Source organism: Tarenaya hassleriana, unplaced genomic scaffold, assembly GCF_000463585.1.
Source record: "Tarenaya hassleriana unplaced genomic scaffold, ASM46358v1 Cleome51, whole genome shotgun sequence".
Taxonomy (NCBI): domain Eukaryota; kingdom Viridiplantae; phylum Streptophyta; class Magnoliopsida; order Brassicales; family Cleomaceae; genus Tarenaya; species Tarenaya hassleriana.
Genome location: NW_010967800.1, coordinates 406779 through 424052, shown reverse-complemented (window position 1 = coordinate 424052; position 17274 = coordinate 406779). Strand labels below are relative to the sequence as shown.

The following is a 17274-nucleotide window of genomic DNA, read 5'->3' as shown; positions in this document are numbered from 1 at the left end:
AGCTTTCCAAATACCGAGCGAACTCAGAGAGAGATATGAGCAAATATGTGAATGCTCTTTTTCTCTAGAATGCTTGTTTCTTTTCTGTGTGTTTTATGAGCTAACCCAAGACCCCTATTTATAGTAGAGGGGAGAATCTCAAAACAAATCAATTTGAATTTCAAAATTCAAATTTGATTTTATTTTGATATTATCTCAATCTTATCTCAATCATATTTGATAGATTTTCTGCGGATTTGAATCCAATTTGAATTTGAATTTCAAATTCAAATAAGAATATTCTCTTAATATTCTGCAGATTTAAATTTATACGGACCGGGCTTCTCACGGGCTAGGCCCGTTTTGATTCTATCAAAACAAACCCAAATCCAACAATTAACATAATCTCTTTCAAGCACTCGTTACTCTCCAGAACTTCTGGAATTTCTTCCAACTTTGAGCAATCAGAAAGACTTAAGGACTTAAGAGATTGCATCTTCCAAATGTCGCTGGGTAAAAACATAAGGTTCCCACAACACCTAAGATCAAGACGAGATAGCATGTGGAGAGAACCAATTGAGGGGGAAAGCTCTACCACTCCAACACCATCAAAGTCAAGGAGTTTTATTTTCCTCGGAAGGGCTGGTAACCTTTTTATGTTTCTGCTTTCTGATAGAGTCAGATCTTCAAGGCTTTCTAGATTGCTCAAAGTATCTGGAAGCTTCTCGAGTCTCTTACAATGGAATAGATTGAGTTTGACAAGTCTGGAGAGATGTTGAATTGAAGAAGGCACTTCTCTTATTGCGGTCCCACCCATATTTATTTCTTGTATGTTTTTTGGGATCTTAGGGAATTCATCAATCTGACAGCATCCATACAGATCAATCCGCTCAAGATTTTGGGCCCCTGATAGATCGGGCAATTCTTTCAGCTTCTCTGACCAGTCCAAATTTAAAATCTTTAAGCTACCCAGGTTCTGCATGGATACATGATAGTCGGTCAGATTACTCTCTTCAAGATCGATTGATTACTTTTTATTCAAACAAAAAGAATGTTCCATCTACCTGAGCACCGCTCCAGAGCCTGTTAAGAGTGCTATGTCTCATGTCAAGCTCAACAAGATTCTCTGGACAAAATTCAGAGGGTAGGTGCTTCAGTGGAAACTCAGGCCAACATAAGTACCTTAACTCATCAGGAAGAGATTCGAGGCCATGTGGCAGACACACTTTAGTGTTTACCCCTTTGCTGTTATCGAATTTAAGGAGTCTGAGATTGTACATCTTCTCGAAGACATCCGGTTTTATGTCCAACTTCATTACTTTTGACAAATCCAAGTATATTCCTTTGACTGCCTCTGTACCCTGTAAAGAGCCAAACTGCCGTCAGTGCAAAGCATTCTTACCATGTTGAAATATAAAGGGGACGAGAAGGAAAAATGACATAAACTTGCATACTAAGGAATGAAACAAAATGGTGGCATTTCTTTTTACATTATTCCTTTTGAGAACGCGGTGAACATCATCAGGTCTCCACAATCGAGTCCTTCTCCCAGGCTCTGACTCGCATTCTTGTATGACAATATCCCAACCAAGCTCTTGCAGCGGATCTGGCATCTCAATCATGTTCCTTCTTAAATTTATAAGTGCCTTATCATCGAGAACACTTAACCCATAAGACGCAGCGTGATAACAACCATCTAGCAATCCGGTCACGTGATCTTTATCTTGCTCCTTGAAGAAACAAGCAATATCAAGAAATATGTTTTGTATTTCTCTGTCTTCTAGACCGTCGTAGCTAACTTTCAATATATTGCTAATCTCCATGTTGGCAACTTTCCCCAGCTTGTTCAAGGCACTTTCCCACTCGTGTTTGCCCCTGCCCCGAAGAGAGCAAGCAAAGACTTTAAGTGCCAAAGGAATGCCAGAAGCATAATGAACCACCTTCATTGCGAGCTCATCATAACCTTCAGTCTGAAGGCCTGAGACATAAGCATTGCGGCAAAACAGTTGTAATGCTTCATCATTGTTTAATCCCTCCATATCATATACTTTTACTTTGTCTTTCGGGAAAATGCTGAGCAAATGTTTATCTCGTGTTGTTATGATCACACGGCTTCCAGCACTAGACTCATCGAGCCCTTTAAACAAAATTTCAAGTTGTCTCTGATGGTTCACATCATCAAGCACAACCAGTACTCTTTTACGACGAAGCGTACCAACCACAAAGCTCGGTAGCATAGATGTTCCTATTCGTAGATTTTCCCCCAAAATCACAGATAGACACTCATTTCTCCTCTCAACAAGATTACCCTTCTCTTCAGTTTCTCTAACATTCCTGAAGAAATAAGAGCCCTCTAATCCGCCAGAGATTTGGTCGAACAAAGCTTCAGCAAGAGTGGTCTTACCAATTCCACCCATTCCCCATATCCCCACGACGCGAATATCTTCTGCACCAAAGTCTAACAACCCCATAACCTTCTCCATCCGTGAATCAATCCCCACTAAGCCATTGTTAGGGTTTGGTCTACGCGATATGCGATGTAGTTTTTCGAGAGTGTCTCTAAAAACTGCGTCGACCAACATGGAATCAGATCTGTGAAATATTTCTGAATCAGATTCAAGAATAGACAAAATCACGAAGAAATGGTGACGAGAACTTAGCGGCAGCTACTTACGTGAATTCTGATGAATTATGACCAGAAAGATTGGCTACTTCGTGTAACGCAGACCTCCACCTATTCACTTTCTCCGTGTCGTCCTTGTATCTCTCTTCGTGCCGCTCAAATGCAGCAGCAAAGCTCTGCTTTTGCCACCGCACGTGCGAAGGATCGACGTTGTGGAAGATGGGTATAACCAATTGGTCCATTGTTTTCCTGCATCAAAGGATCTGAACGAGCTCTTCCAAGCACCACCTGGATGAAGCGTAGTCCTCAGAGAAGACGACCAGAGACAGTAGAGATCCATGGATGGCCTCCACAAGGGCTTCCGAGATCTCATCCCCTCTCTCGAGCCGGTCGTCGACGAAAACGTCGATACCTTTCTCAGACAGTGCTTTGCGGAGATGGCTTGTGAAGTCCCTGCGAGTGTCTAAACCTCTGAAGCTGATGAAGACATCGAATGTTCGTCTTCGACGTTTAGAGCCGACAAGAGGAAGTGAAGAACCATCACCGACGATCTGATGACTAACGCCGCGTCCTTGGTTTGATCCGCTCATGGTGCAAGAAGAAGATGAGGTTTTCAGAGCAAGAGACCTTGCTGCAATTTTTAACGAAAACAAGAGACCTTGCTCCAATTGCAGAATAGTCCAAGTCAGCGGACAGGAATCCTTTCGGAGTTTGCGGACTCTCTTTATATTTGTAGGATGCAAATATAAATCTGTATAAATTAATTAGACACAATTTACCCCACAACTAAAGGAAAATATATGTCACCATTCAGTATTTCCATGATTACATCCGTAATCAACAAAAAATTATTACCTTGTATCACACGCAGAATGTTTGCCGCTCAGGCCCATGGGCTGTGATAGTAGCGGCTGCCTGAAGGCCTAAAATGTAAAGGGTAAGACAGTAATTCTATATTGGAAGAAGGGCAAAAAAGTCAATTTATTTAATTGTGATGTGAAGACTGTGTGTAGGCTAGGGCTGGAGAATACAATTCGACAGGGCAATTCGAAAACGAGACTTTCAGTACGATGGATTCTGTAACCTAAATTTCCATCAAACATAATGATTTAAGGAATTTCTAAAAATAACCTCAATTTCTTTTCAAATACTAGATCATCACGGAATTTGTTTACGAACGGACTATTCATTTAGAAAAAAGTTTTTAAAAAAAAATATCATGCATTGTCTCAATACAATTATTGAAAGTAACAAATTTTTAAAACCAAGAATATTTTTGTTCATTCACCCATACCATAAATTGTAAATTTATTAAAACTTAAGGGGGGAGAGCTCTCCTAATCCAAGGTAAAGATTTTGATATTGTTATTTGTTAGTCCATGACACTATGGAAAGCAATAGGGGTGGGTGTTTTAACCCGTAACCCGGGGGTTTGGAGGTACCCGGCTTAACAAGTACCCGAATAAAGGGTACCCGAATATTAACGATGATGAGATCGAGTATTAATAAGACTAAGTTTTCGACTCCGAGTCCGAGTGGGGGTTTAATTATTTTACAAAAGGTACCCGGGGTACCCGGTATATTTGTTAAAAATCTAAAATATACTTTATATCTATAATATTTTTGTCTAAATTATTCTTATTATTTATTAAAATACTTTTATTTTAGTTCAATCTTTTTATGTTCTAAACCTTTCTATACAAAAATTTTATCATTCCAAATATCATTCTATGTAACCGAATCAATCATTCATCTGTCTCTCAAAATTTTATTCATCTCTTTTCATCGTGAATTTTTTTTTTATATTTTGACCTCTCTCATTTGTATTTTCTATATCTATCATTTTATAGTTCAAAATTTTATAAATCGTATGGGTCCGGGTATCCGTGAGTACAAGACCGAGAATCTCATTAAACCCGAGCTATAAGTACCCGGATTTTATGGAGCCAAGACTGAGATAATATTTTTGTAAAACCCGTGATAATGAAGACGAGACAGGGTTTTCTAAAAATTGGGGGTACCCGACCTGTGCCCGACAACCTTGTAACAGATACAAAAACAAGCCGCCTGGCTTCACACACACGTGAAAATCAATACACGCATGAATGCGATACGTCGACCCATTTCAAGTCGGTAGCACGTAATAGGCACACTTCTCCACCCTGCAACACTCTAGAGGCATATCTGCTCCGTCCAAAAGGTGGAAAGTGACAGTCACCGTCTTGTGATTGCATTCCTCGGCGTACAGATTTCTGGAGCAGAGGAATATGTGATCTGACCTGAGAAATCGGGTTTGAACGTCGGCTTGCGCTTGCATAGTTTCTCTTTCGAATGGTTTCAGATCGAAATCCCACGCCTCCTTCTCAGGAAAGTCGTCTTCTCGGCTCTCCAGGCAGAACTCACCGTGAATGGTTAGTCCTAATTCTGGGGAGTAGTCTGTGAATGCAGCAGAAATGCATAGAGCTAAACCTATGGAATTGTTGTCACGCAATCCTATAGGCAATTGCAAGGTAACTGAAGCTCCTGTTCCAGGACCAGTAAACCAATCTGGAATGCTGCTGCCTGGTAAACACATTACGATGTCATTCTGTGCCATCAAAGAGATATAATATCAGGCTTCAAGTTTATGGATTATGAATTTGAACAAAAACAGAAAACTTTATGGATGAAGAAAACACAGGAATGAGGGATTTGTCCGAAAACCAGTTAAACCACACACCATCTCCTTTCCCTGGATGGCAAAAAACCGCAATCGCTCTTGCATAATAACCGTAGATGCCACTCACTAATCAGGATAAATAAACCAAGTCTGGTGACATATTCCACAGTGCACAGACAATATACAAATAGAGGATGAGAGAAACCAACCCAAGTATATGGCCTCGCGTCTGGAACAATGACTTTGCAGCAGTTTGTATCTTTACGCTCATGTCTTCCTTTTGTTCGAGACAATTACTGAATATGTATTTTCCTCCCAATGCTCGAGGAACAAATTTCATATCACTCAATATAGTTCCCAAAGATGAACAGTCATGTGCAACAAAATGCCATAGACTACTAGGAAGCCCTGATAATGACTCAAGTCTCCTGCAGTAGCTTATGTGAAACTCTTCAAGCTTCGACAAATGTTTGATACTAGCAGGCAGAACCTTGAAGTCATTGCCTCTCAAATCTAAGACTCTCAATGATATTAGACAACCGATATCCTCGAACAATGATTCAAGTTTCCAGCAATAGCTTAGGCCAAGAAATTGCAGCTTGGAAAGATGCTTGATACTGTCAGGTAAAATCTTGAAGTCGTTTCTGCTCAAATTTAAGAATATCAACGATGTTAGACAACCAATTTCCTTAGGGATATGCAAGATTGCAAACCCATCATTTCGAGTCTCTCTAGAGAACAGACTCTCAACAATGGAGGAAATGACAACGGCACATGATCTCGACTCTCACATCCTGAAATACACAAGGAATCCATCTTCGTCAAATCTTTTTGAAACAGTGGCAGTTGTCTTATGTTTGTTCCAAGAAATCTGAACCAAGACAGAGTTGCTATATTCCACAATGTCTCCGGTAGCGCAGAGAGGTTTCAGCAGTCGTCTAACCGCAAACAATCAAGTCTAACGAGCCTTTAAAAATTGAAGAGGGCAACTCTCTTATAGCTGTTCCACTCAAATCAATACTTCCCAAGCAGTCATTGCGCTCCAAAACTTGTGGGATTTCTTCCAACTGTGAGCAATCAGAAAGATCTAAGACCTTGAGGGATTGCATCTTCCAAATGCCACTGGGTATAGACCTAAGGCTCCCACAATTAGTAAGATTAAGATGAGGTAGCTTGTCTAGACTGCTCAAAGTATCTGGAAGTTTCTGAAGTCTCTTACAATTATACAGCTTTAGATCCACAAGCCTGGAGAGATGTTGAATTGAAGAAGGCACTTCTACTATTGCAGTCCTAGATAGATCTATTTCTTTAACATTTGTTGAACTCTCAGGAAATTCATCTATCTGACAGCAACCTCGCAGAATAATCCGCTCTAGTTTTGTGGCCCTCGTTAGATTGGGCAATTTATTCAGCTCCAGCGAGTATGCCAAATTTAAACTCTTTAAGCTACACAGATTCTGCATAAACAAATGATATGGTTAGTTAAATTCGTATCTGCAAGATTGATAGAATAATAACAAACAAACATGTATACAACGCAATGAAAGAAAACGGAATCGAAGAAGATGCCAAGGATATATTCACATTTCATCTACCTGAGCACCGCTCCAGGGCTGCGTAAAATTGCTATGTCTCATGTCAAGCTCAACAAGATTCTCAGGACAAAATTCAGATGGCAGGCACTTCAGCGGAAACTCAGGCCAACACAAGTACCTTACAGGAAGAGATTCGAGGCCACATGGCAGACACACTTTAGTGTTTACCCCTTTGTTGTTATAGAATTTGAGGAATCTGAGATTGTACATCTTCTCGAAGACATCCGGGCTTATGTTCAACTTCATTACTTTTGACAAATCCAAGAATATACCTTTGACTGCCGCTGTACCCTGTAAAGCGAGCCAAACTGCCATCAGTGCAAATCCTTCTTACCATGTTGAAATATAAGAGGGAAAAAGAAGGAAAAATGACATGAACTTGCATACTAAGGGATGAAACAAAATCGTGAAACTTCTTCTTACATTATTTCTTTTGAGAACACGGTGAACATCATCAGGTCTCCACAGTCGAGTCCTTCTCCCAGGCTCTGACTCACATTCTTGTATGACAATATCCCAGCCAAGCTCTTGCAGCGGATCTGGCATCTCAATCTTGTTCCTTCTTAAATTTATAAGTGCCTTATCATCGAGAACACTTAACCCATAAGACGCAGCGTGATAACAACCATCTAGCAATCCGATCACGTGATCTTTATCTTGCCCCTTGAAGAAACAAGCAATATCAAGAAATATGTTTTGTATTTCTCTGTCTTCTAGACCGTCGTAGCTAACTTTCAATATATTGCTAATCTCCATGTTGGCAACTTTCCCCAGCTTGTTCAAGGCACTTTCCCACTCGTGTTTGCCCCTGCCCCGAAGAGAGCAAGCAAAGACTTTAAGTGCCAAAGGAATGCCAGAAGCATAATGAACCACCTTCATTGCGAGCTCATCATAACCTTCAGTCTGAAGGCCTGAGACATAAGCATTGCGGCAAAACAGTTGTAATGCTTCATCATTGTTTAATCCCTCCATATCATATACTTTTACTTTGTCTTTCGGGAAAATGCTGAGCAAATGTTTATCTCGTGTTGTTATGATCACACGGCTTCCATCACTAGACTCATCGAGCCCTTTAAACAAAATTTCAAGTTGTCTCTGATGGTTCACATCATCAAGCACAACCAGTACTCTTTTACGATGAAGCCTACCAACCACAAAGCTCGGTAGCATAGAAGTTCCTATTCGTAGATTTTCCCCCAGAATCACAGATAGACACTCATTTCTCCTCTCAACAAGATCGCCCTTTTCTTCAGTTTCTCTAACATTCTTGAAGAAATAAGAGCCCTCGAAATCGCCAGAGATTTGGTCGAACACAGCTTCAGCAAGAGTGGTCTTACCAATTCCACCCATTCCCCATATACCCATGATGCGAATATCTTCTTCACCAAAGTCTAACAACCTCATAACCTTCTCCATCCGTGAATCAATTCCCACTAAACCATTGTTAGGGTTTGGTCTGCGAGATATGCGACGTAGCTTTTCGAGAGTATCTCTAACAACTGCGTCGACCAACATGGAATCAGATCTGTGAATATCTCTGAATCAGATTCAAGAATAGACAAAATCACAAAAAACGGTGACGAAAAGTTAGCGGCAGCTACTTACTTGAATTCTGATGAATTATGACCAGAAAGATTGGCTACTTCGTGTAACGTAGACCTCCACATGTTCACTTTCTCCATGTTGTCCTTGTATCTCTCTTCGTGCCGTTCAAATGCTGCAGCAAAGCTCTCCTTTTGCCGCCGTACGTGCGAAGGATCGACGTTGTGGAAGATGGGTATAACCAATTGGTCCATTGTTTTCCTGCATCGAAGGATCTGAACGAGCTCTTCCAAGCACCATCCGGATGAAGTGTAGTCCTCAGAGAAGACAACCAAAGACAGCTGAGATCCTTGGATGGCCTCCACAAGGGCTTCCGAGATCTCATCCCCCCTCTCGATTCGGTCGTCAACGAAAGCATCGATACCTTTCTCAGACAGTGCTTTGTGGAGATGGCTTGTGAAGTCCCTGCGAGTGTCTACACCTCTGAAGCTGATGAAGACATCGAATGTTCATCTTCGGCGTTTAAAGCCGACAAGAGGAAGTGAAGAATCATGACCGACGATCTTATGATTAGTGCCACATCCTTGGTTTGATCCGTTCATGGCGAAAGAGGAAGAAGAGGTTTGCAGAGCAAGAGACTTTGTCCAAATGCACAACTCATCGTCTTCATTTGCTGCAATTGTAGTAGGAGGAGTTGATCGTTGACGAGACCAAGTCAATGCCTTTAAACTTATTAGAAATAAATACGCGCAAAGAAGATAGCCAACACGTTTCAATAATTTTGAATAGTCAAAGTCGTTGCAAGAAACCTCTCTCCTGATCTTTTTTATATCAACATACCCTAATTTCATGTAAAACATCAGTAACCAGTTTGAATCCATCTTGAACTGTAAGATCCAACACATGTTCACAACATCTTAATATGAAAAGGCTCTCCATCACAGAACACGCTATCACGTCTTAATGTCGTTGTTCCGAAAATCCTTAGGACACTCAAAAACATCGAGGAACAATCTCTTGAGTCGAAGGGTCTAATCCGAACCTGGAAATGGAATAATCTCCGGTAACAAATTCAAACCTACTAGACTTCCTTCGACCAAGTATTTACAGTTACACTTATCCAATAAAGAGATCAGATTCAGCTACTTCAGAGCGAGAAACACTCAAACACAAACAAGGAAAAAGAGGGAACATCACATAACAAGAATCAAAACCCAAACTTCCTCTTGTCCACATTTTTTCCTGGGTTTTGGATTCCGTACATACATATTCTTTGGCCATTTAACACGCAGACGCAAAATCCAACAGCAGATTTTGGAAAATACAAACTAAATCAGAAGGTTTGCAACCAAACTAAATATACTCCTGAAATAAATTCCAATCAACTACAATTTCTGCAACCTACATTTACAATTGCTCAATAAGTGAGCAGCTACTCCTGAAAACAACAAAACAGAGTGCAATGGACTAACCTTCCCTTGAACTGTGGAGGCACTAGCAATCAGCCAACAGCTTCTGAAATATTCTTAGAATGAGGCAATTTTCCTTTTGGACATTTGCTACGGGGAAGAGATGAAGGATGCCCATTTGTGTCTCCCTTCCGTAATGCCCTTCCTGCCCTCGCAACAGGAGCATGAGAAACATGGTCATATTGCCACTCCCCAGCGGGATAGTGTGTGAGTTCAAAAGATGTGAAGCGTCTGAAAGCTTCTCAATCATCAGTGGTGGAAGCCCAGAAATTTCTTCTGAGTTTAGCTGAAGATGACTCGGCCTCCCTACAACCAGAAATGGCGAACTGCAAATTAACAGAAAACGATGACTTCCAGTATTGATGCTTTAATTCAGAGTAACAATAATCTAATACCACTCTGACACTAACATAATTTCAACAATCAAAACTCTAATCTTTATCCAAATGCAGAGCCGGCTTAAGATCTGACTAAACCTCAAGTATGAACAAGCAGAAGCTGCAGAACCAACCAAATATGATCCACACTTGCACCAACGATTCAAGGAGTGGTCGCGAAATATTCTTAGCATAAGTAGGGTTCATACATAACTGCAAGAAAATCCCCGGAAATGTAAAAAGAAAGGCTACATTCGCCAGGTCCGATGACGATACGGTGCCCTAATTCCTAGCAAATCAGACACACAATACTGGGAAACTCCACGCATCGACAGTTTCGACACTGTATTTGTACTAGTCGGAATAGCTTACGATTGGCACTAGAATCTCCACAAACACAGATTTTACCGCAACAATTGCAAGTACGCGATCAAACATCCAAAACCCAGGAACCCTAAAATCAACCCCATTTCTTCAATTCACAACACTAGATACGAGAGAAACGAGGATTTCAACGCAAACGCACTTACTCGACGGGCGCAACAGATGCTTCTACTTCAAGAACTCGAAGGTGAGACTGCGACTGACGTGGCTGCCGGTGCCTATGGTTCGGTCGGATCGTAATTAGGAGGAATTGTGAACAAACTATAAATCTTATTATCATCAATCTTCTCAAGAATCATCATCTTTGTATGATAACAATTAGAAATTTTATTATCATCAAACTTGTCTGATACACGAATAACAACCGATATAAAAATCAAAATTTTTAAAAGTATTAGCATTTTTTTTAATCTAATAGTAACAACGGTACCGTAAAATAAACTGGATTTTTAATGGAATCTTCTGAAATATAAACATTCCAATAATTTAATTTAATACTTTTGTATAGAAACAGAAGTCTACGTAGATACAAACAAGAAGATGGAATAAGTTTTTTTTTTGGTTTAAAAAGATGGAATAAGTGGAGAAAACAGATTTTACAGATTTTTCAAACATGGAGATGTCATCATAATCTCTTTGGTCTTTTGTTTGGATCTGTATGGATATACGGTTAAGTAATTATAGATAATACTTAAAATTTTTCAAAAATAGAAAGCGCTTAGTTACCAACTGATAGAAAATTTCCGTATAAATACGCACGCACGCATGCATGCAAGCAACTAGCAATCAAAACATACGAAAATCACAGACAGAGAATTCCACGTTTAAAAGGACAGCAGTAGAGTTGAGAAAAATAGACGTTATTATTACCGTAAATTTTTTTCTCAACTCTTTATTGTTAACCCCAAACCTAATAATTACAATTTGTTATTAATATTAGTTAATAATATAATTAAAATAATTATTTAAATAAATTAATTTAAAAATTACCATAACATCCCGTCAAGTTCAGGATCAATCAGCGGGACCTCGCGAGTATCGAAGGAGTTTAAAATCTCTTCTACCTCCTCCAGAGTTATGTCAATCTCTGGGAATAGCGGCGGTGCGTCCGGCGGATCTGGAAGACGAGAAGGTGGTGGCGGTGGCGGTGGCGGTGCTCCAGAAGAACCCGCCAACAATTCACCGGATCCGAAAAATCGCTTACGAAACTGAAAAAAACAATAGTTAGTAATATTTAAAATAAAACATAAACAAATATTAAATTTAAAAAATAAAAAACATATTACCATTTTGTGTTTTTTTTTTTGTTTTTTTTTGTTGTTTTTTTTTTTGTATTATTTTTTTGACGAGTTTGAGTGAGGAGGAAGAGTGGGGCACTCGGTTTATATAATCGAAAATTCCAACGGATTTTCAACGGGTTGATACGCGTGTATCGAGTCTAGAATTTGTAATCCGATTCATAACTCACCGCAAAGATACGGATCGTCGTAACACGGGGTCGAACGCAAGGACCGATTGCTAAATCTAAACCATAATCGAAATTAAATCAAAGCAAGCAAGTGGAAGTATGTGAAATCTAAAATAACTAAAATAAGAAAGCAAATAAAAACGTGTAAACTATCAAACAAAGATGACCGTGGGTGTCGAGACCGTATTCGCGTGTATGGGTAGTTGCTAAGCATGCGAGAATCACGATATTGAATCTGTATTCGGGAATCGTCAAGCAACAAAGATAGAGAAATCACCTTCCGACATATAACTCACTATCTAAAGTTTTCTAAATCCATATCCCTATGTGATTTATTAAACTAGATGCATGAAGAACGCTATCATCAACCTAGATCGATCAAACCATATTCCTATGTGAATAATACGATCTATTCTATCGATTTTGATCCGAAACTAAACCCATATTCCTATGTGATTCAGAATATAAAACAACTGATCAAGGGATCAGCAAACATCAATTGACATGAAGTGCAAATCGATAAAACCGAAACAAAACCAAATCGCAACCAAGTTAGTGTTAAAACATACCCAAAACACAAACGAATCCCTAACCCATAGTCGTGGATCTACTCACGGTTCATGGAAAAACACAGAATAAAATCGAAATCAGAAACAAAAGAGGGAGAAGAAAGACTCATGTCGACAACCAAGCGATCTCCACGTTCCAAATCTCCTTCTTCTTTCCGAGATACCGTATACTCCTATTTCTCTCCCCCCAAGTTCTCCAAAGTCCGTCTAAAGTCTGTATAAAGTCTGTCTCCCTCTTGGACGTCTGTAGGTCTTTCTTATAAACCCTAGGCGGCGCCCCCGAAGTCCTACTCCCGCTCCAACTCTGAAAACTTCGAATCTGGGCTTTTTCTAGGTTTTGACTCGGACCGAGTCAGTACTCCGACTCGACCGAGTCAAAACGGGCTTTTAAAATATCGGCCCAACCCATTCTTCTGACTCGGTCCTTCTGACTCGGGCTTGCTGACTCGGGCATTCGGACTCGGACGTTCTGACTCGGACTCTTCGTAACAGGTTTGAATTTGGCCATTTTCAGCATGTTGACTCGGTCCACTTTCCATTGTTGACTCTGGCCGAGTCAATGCAGGAAGTTCTTGACGTATCCCGTCCTTTTACCTCCAGATTGCTTCCGTTTTGGTCCGAATCTCATCCAAGACCTGTAATCCTATAAAAACACAACCAAACCGAGTTTCGTAGCCTAACACGCCTATAATGCCTACAAATGAATGTGATCCTCATATAGATTCCATAAAAACGTCCTGGAAATATAGAGAGAATTAGGAGTTATCAAATCCCCCCAGACTTAAACCTTTGTTCGTCCTCGAGTAAGGAACGAAGGAATAAAATCTGCAAAACAGGGATGACGAACATCAAATAGCATCATCATGAAACTCAAAAGCGAAACATCCTTCCAATGCTCGCTCCCCGTGAATCGTACCCAAACCGGTCTACTATGATCTTTCTACCAAAGACTAATCTACCTAGTCATGGGACTTTTATTGCCACTCAGAACCCATTAGAATCTCTACAACTCACCAAACATGTTTCCGAACCTATCCTTATCTCAACTTAGCCTCTTCGATCTAAGTTCTACGTACCTGTATTTTTACCTTTTTGTAGGTTTTTTTTTCTGTTAAACGCACGCATCTCGGTTTTCTAGGACGTTGAAGTTGAAGGACATCGGTTTTCTCTCTTTTTTTTCTCTTCTCTTTTTTTTCCCTTCTTTTTTTTCTTTTCAATGCGATGTCCGACCCACAACTTAGATCCGAACCATCGATCGATGCACTCATGTACTCGAACGATTTTCGTTACCGAGATTTTGACAGCGGAGTGTCGAGATGCTTTATTTTCCCAAGGCATTTGTTGAACTAGATTTCATCGACCTGCAAGACTCGGAAACGGTTCTAAACGAAACGTATAGCCTAGATATAGTCGTTTCAACTCCGTAGATTCCAAATAACAACCCCATCCCACAAACTTTATATAGAAAGTCTGGAGAACTATCAATTCGATACGGTTCAACCACGTTCTACAAAGTCGCTAGATCATCAAGATATTCCTACTCTATCATCCCACAAATCTTCCAAATGATGTTCAAAACGGGTTTTCGAGGTATGCACGTGAACCTATATGAACCTAATCTATATGTAAAATGCAATCATGCAAACCTAACAAAAACTCATCTATATGAAAAGTAAAAAATAAAAAAAACGTGTGAATGCAGCTAATGCAAAGTGATATGCAAAAAGTGAAAATTTTTCCTAAGTCTATATGTCATGATAAAATGCACCCAAACTAAATGCAATCCTAAGTAGATGGACATGAATGTGTGAAGGATCTATCCACCCCCCGACTTGAACCATACACCGTCCATGGTGTAGATTCTCGTCCAAAAAAGTAGAATCGAAGACGACATATCAAAGGAACCAATAAGAGGGATAGAGAAACTTAGCTCTGCGAAATTCGTTCGCTCGCGCAACGAAGTTAACTCACGTCAAACGCAAGAGCTCTTGCACACTCTATGAACTGGAACCTATCCAATCGTCGTCACTCGGAAACTGATACTCATCTTTCATGTGTCGGTATGAACGCTCAGAGAACAACAAACGTTATCCGAAAAAAACATAGAGGCTCGCACGTAGATAAATAAGTCTCGAGTATGCAAAATCCGAGTCCCCAAAATACATCCGAAAAGCCTACTACATTTCTACTAAAATAGAAAAGGGAAGACCTACCTGAACTATGGTCTAGTCGTCTGTTGGTGCATCGTCTCTGTCGTCCTCCATGGGTACTGGTGGCTGCTCATCTGGGAATAGTCGGTTGCGAAACCTGTGAAACTCCCCGTATAATGCATCGTGTTGTATCCTGAGTGTCTGTGTCTGAGACACTGACCCTGGATCTTTCCTAGCAAACAGTGTGTTCGCTAGGATCATGTGAAATACCTGACTGCAGGGTGTCGGATCCATGTAGACTTCAGACGACTGGGTATGTAGTCGCGGGATCCTATCTCTGACCAGAACTGTCGTAATACAGAGCCGCTCGAAAATCTGCACCAAAAACTCCCGAAATCGCTGAAAGCAACCAAAAAAACTCATGGGTAATCAAGAAGAAGCATGTATGTGCAAAGATCTGTGTCCTAATCACTCAAAAACTCATGAAAATTTCCCGATTTGGTGAAAATCACAAATCTCGCTCGCAACCCAAAAATCCTTCGCAAATCCGGAATAAATATGCGTAAATCTCCGCGAAACAGGTATGAATCGTCCGCAATCTGCAAAATATAAGTGAGGGGACACATACCGTACAGATTTATATTGCGAAATCGGAGGAGGCGACTCAGAGTGACAAGACCAAGTGAGGAGATGTTTTCGCGAAAAGGGGACGAAATGGGGAAGAAAACGACTAAGTGGGATAAGTAGGGTTTCGAAACCCTGACTCGGACCGAGTCAACACTTGACTCGGTCGAGTCAGTTTACCTTATGTCGATTCATCCTCTGCGAATTGACTCGGTCGAGTCAACACTTGACTCGGACCGAGTCAGAACTCTCGAACACGATCCAAACTCTGTTTCTGCGCTCGACGACCTGCATATCAAGTGCTATACCCCTGTACTAGAGGGAAAACACCATGTAGGCTCCCAAATCCAAAGAAAAAAGAAGTCTAAAACTTAAATAACACCCAAAAACAAAACAAAAACCTCGGGTTGCCTCCCGGGAAGCGCTTTTTTATGGTCATTAGCTAGACCGTATGTGAGCTCAGGCTGGTGGTGGTACTGCGAGAGGAAGAACGCCTCTCTCACCTACAGGGTCGGCCGGATTATACAGCTTCAGACGCTGTGCATTTACCTTGAACGTTCCACCCGTACCGTTGTACAGCTCTATTGCGCCGTGGTCGTAAACTCGATGGATCTTGAATGGACCGGACCACTTAGACTTCAGCTTACCTGGAAACAATCGCAAACGAGAGTTGAAGAGAAGGCCAAGATCACCTGAGTGGAATGATCGCTGAATGATGTGTCGATCGTGCCATTTCTTCGCTCTATCCTTATAGATTTGCGTGTTCTCATACGTGTCAAGTTTGATTTCTTCGAGATGGTGAAGTTGGAGCTCACGTTTCTCTGCAGCGGTCTTCATGTCATAGTTGAGCACCTTGATCGCCCAATACGCCCTGTGCTCGAGCTCAACCGGTAGATGACATGCTTTGCTTGCAATTTGGGTCGACAAACGTTACACTTCAAGATCTAAGTATCGATAGTCGGTGTTTCTTGTCAAGAAGTAAGACAAGATTCAAAGGTTGTGCATATACTATGGAGAGCTGGTTTCTTTGCCTACGCGAGAGGTGGGAAGATAGGACTGAAACAATTAGGGACGGCAAATATAAAACCCTAATTTCATGAAATTCTCGATCGAATCAGAGGAGAGGAGACGTGAAAATCAAACAAACCTCTTCAAAGGAATCGCGAATCACCGCCTCGAGATTTTTGTATAGAATAAAAAAAGAAGGTAAAACCATAAAAAAACCTAGACTTGAATTTGTAAAACGATTAAAAATAAATTTTTTCACTTTTAGTTTAAAAAATTTATTTCTAAATTTACAAAAATATGTCATTATAATTTTTAAAGTAGTGTAAAATGTGTCATTATAATTGTGAGACTGAATTGAATCAATATTGTCGAGATTTTGTTAAACACCAATTAACGCGTTTGTTAATTATAATAACTTATTTTGCAAGTTTGAGAATAAATTTGTTAAGCGAAAATGTTAAAACAAATTTCACCATTTTACAAATTAATGTTTTTTGGAAAAAATATTTGAAAATTCCTGAACTTGTAATTTGGTGTAATATTAATTTCTTAACTTATAGTTGTGCCTATTTATTTTCGAACTTGTATTTTTTAAGAGGGTAATTCCTAAACTTGTAATTTTGTAGACAATAATTCCTAAATTTTTATTTTTGAACACAGTAATTCCTAAATTTTGCTTTGGTCAATAAATGGTATGGACGATTATGGAACTGTTAAGCAACTGTTAAGCAAATTTAGAAATTATTATGTTCAAAAATGCAAGTTCAGGAATAAATAAACGCACCTACAAGTTTATGAATTAATATTACACCAAATTACAAGTTCAG

At 40.1% G+C, this 17274-nt stretch overlaps 2 protein-coding genes and 1 long non-coding RNA gene across 3 annotated transcripts in view; all 3 read right to left on the bottom strand.

The window, feature by feature from the left end:
- LOC109117325 (TMV resistance protein N-like) overlaps window positions 1–2462 on the bottom strand; it is a 4135-nt gene extending 1673 nt beyond the window's left edge. The window contains exons 1-3 of the mRNA XM_019204217.1: window positions 1470–2462; window positions 1044–1355; window positions 374–955 (exon numbers count right to left, since the gene is read on the bottom strand). Coding sequence (XP_019059762.1) covers window positions 374–955; window positions 1044–1355; window positions 1470–2462 — 1887 coding nt within the window. The remainder of the gene's footprint in view (window positions 1–373; window positions 956–1043; window positions 1356–1469) is intronic.
- A 73-nt stretch (window positions 2463–2535) lies between these two features.
- Window positions 2536–3291, bottom strand: LOC104827549. The gene is made up of 3 exons (XR_002024648.1): window positions 3261–3291; window positions 2654–3229; window positions 2536–2571 (listed from the first exon to the last, which is right to left on the bottom strand). It is a non-coding gene; the product is annotated as an uncharacterized LOC104827549 (long non-coding RNA).
- A 2908-nt stretch (window positions 3292–6199) lies between these two features.
- The window catches only part of LOC104827548 (TMV resistance protein N-like), a 39688-nt gene continuing 28613 nt past the window's right edge, over window positions 6200–17274 (bottom strand). Inside the window, exons 2-6 of the mRNA XM_010560724.1 lie at window positions 11619–11836; window positions 8462–8887; window positions 7280–8393; window positions 6857–7147; window positions 6200–6718 (exon numbers count right to left, since the gene is read on the bottom strand). Of these exons, the coding sequence (XP_010559026.1) occupies window positions 6200–6718; window positions 6857–7147; window positions 7280–8393; window positions 8462–8887; window positions 11619–11836 (2568 nt within the window). The remainder of the gene's footprint in view (window positions 6719–6856; window positions 7148–7279; window positions 8394–8461; window positions 8888–11618; window positions 11837–17274) is intronic.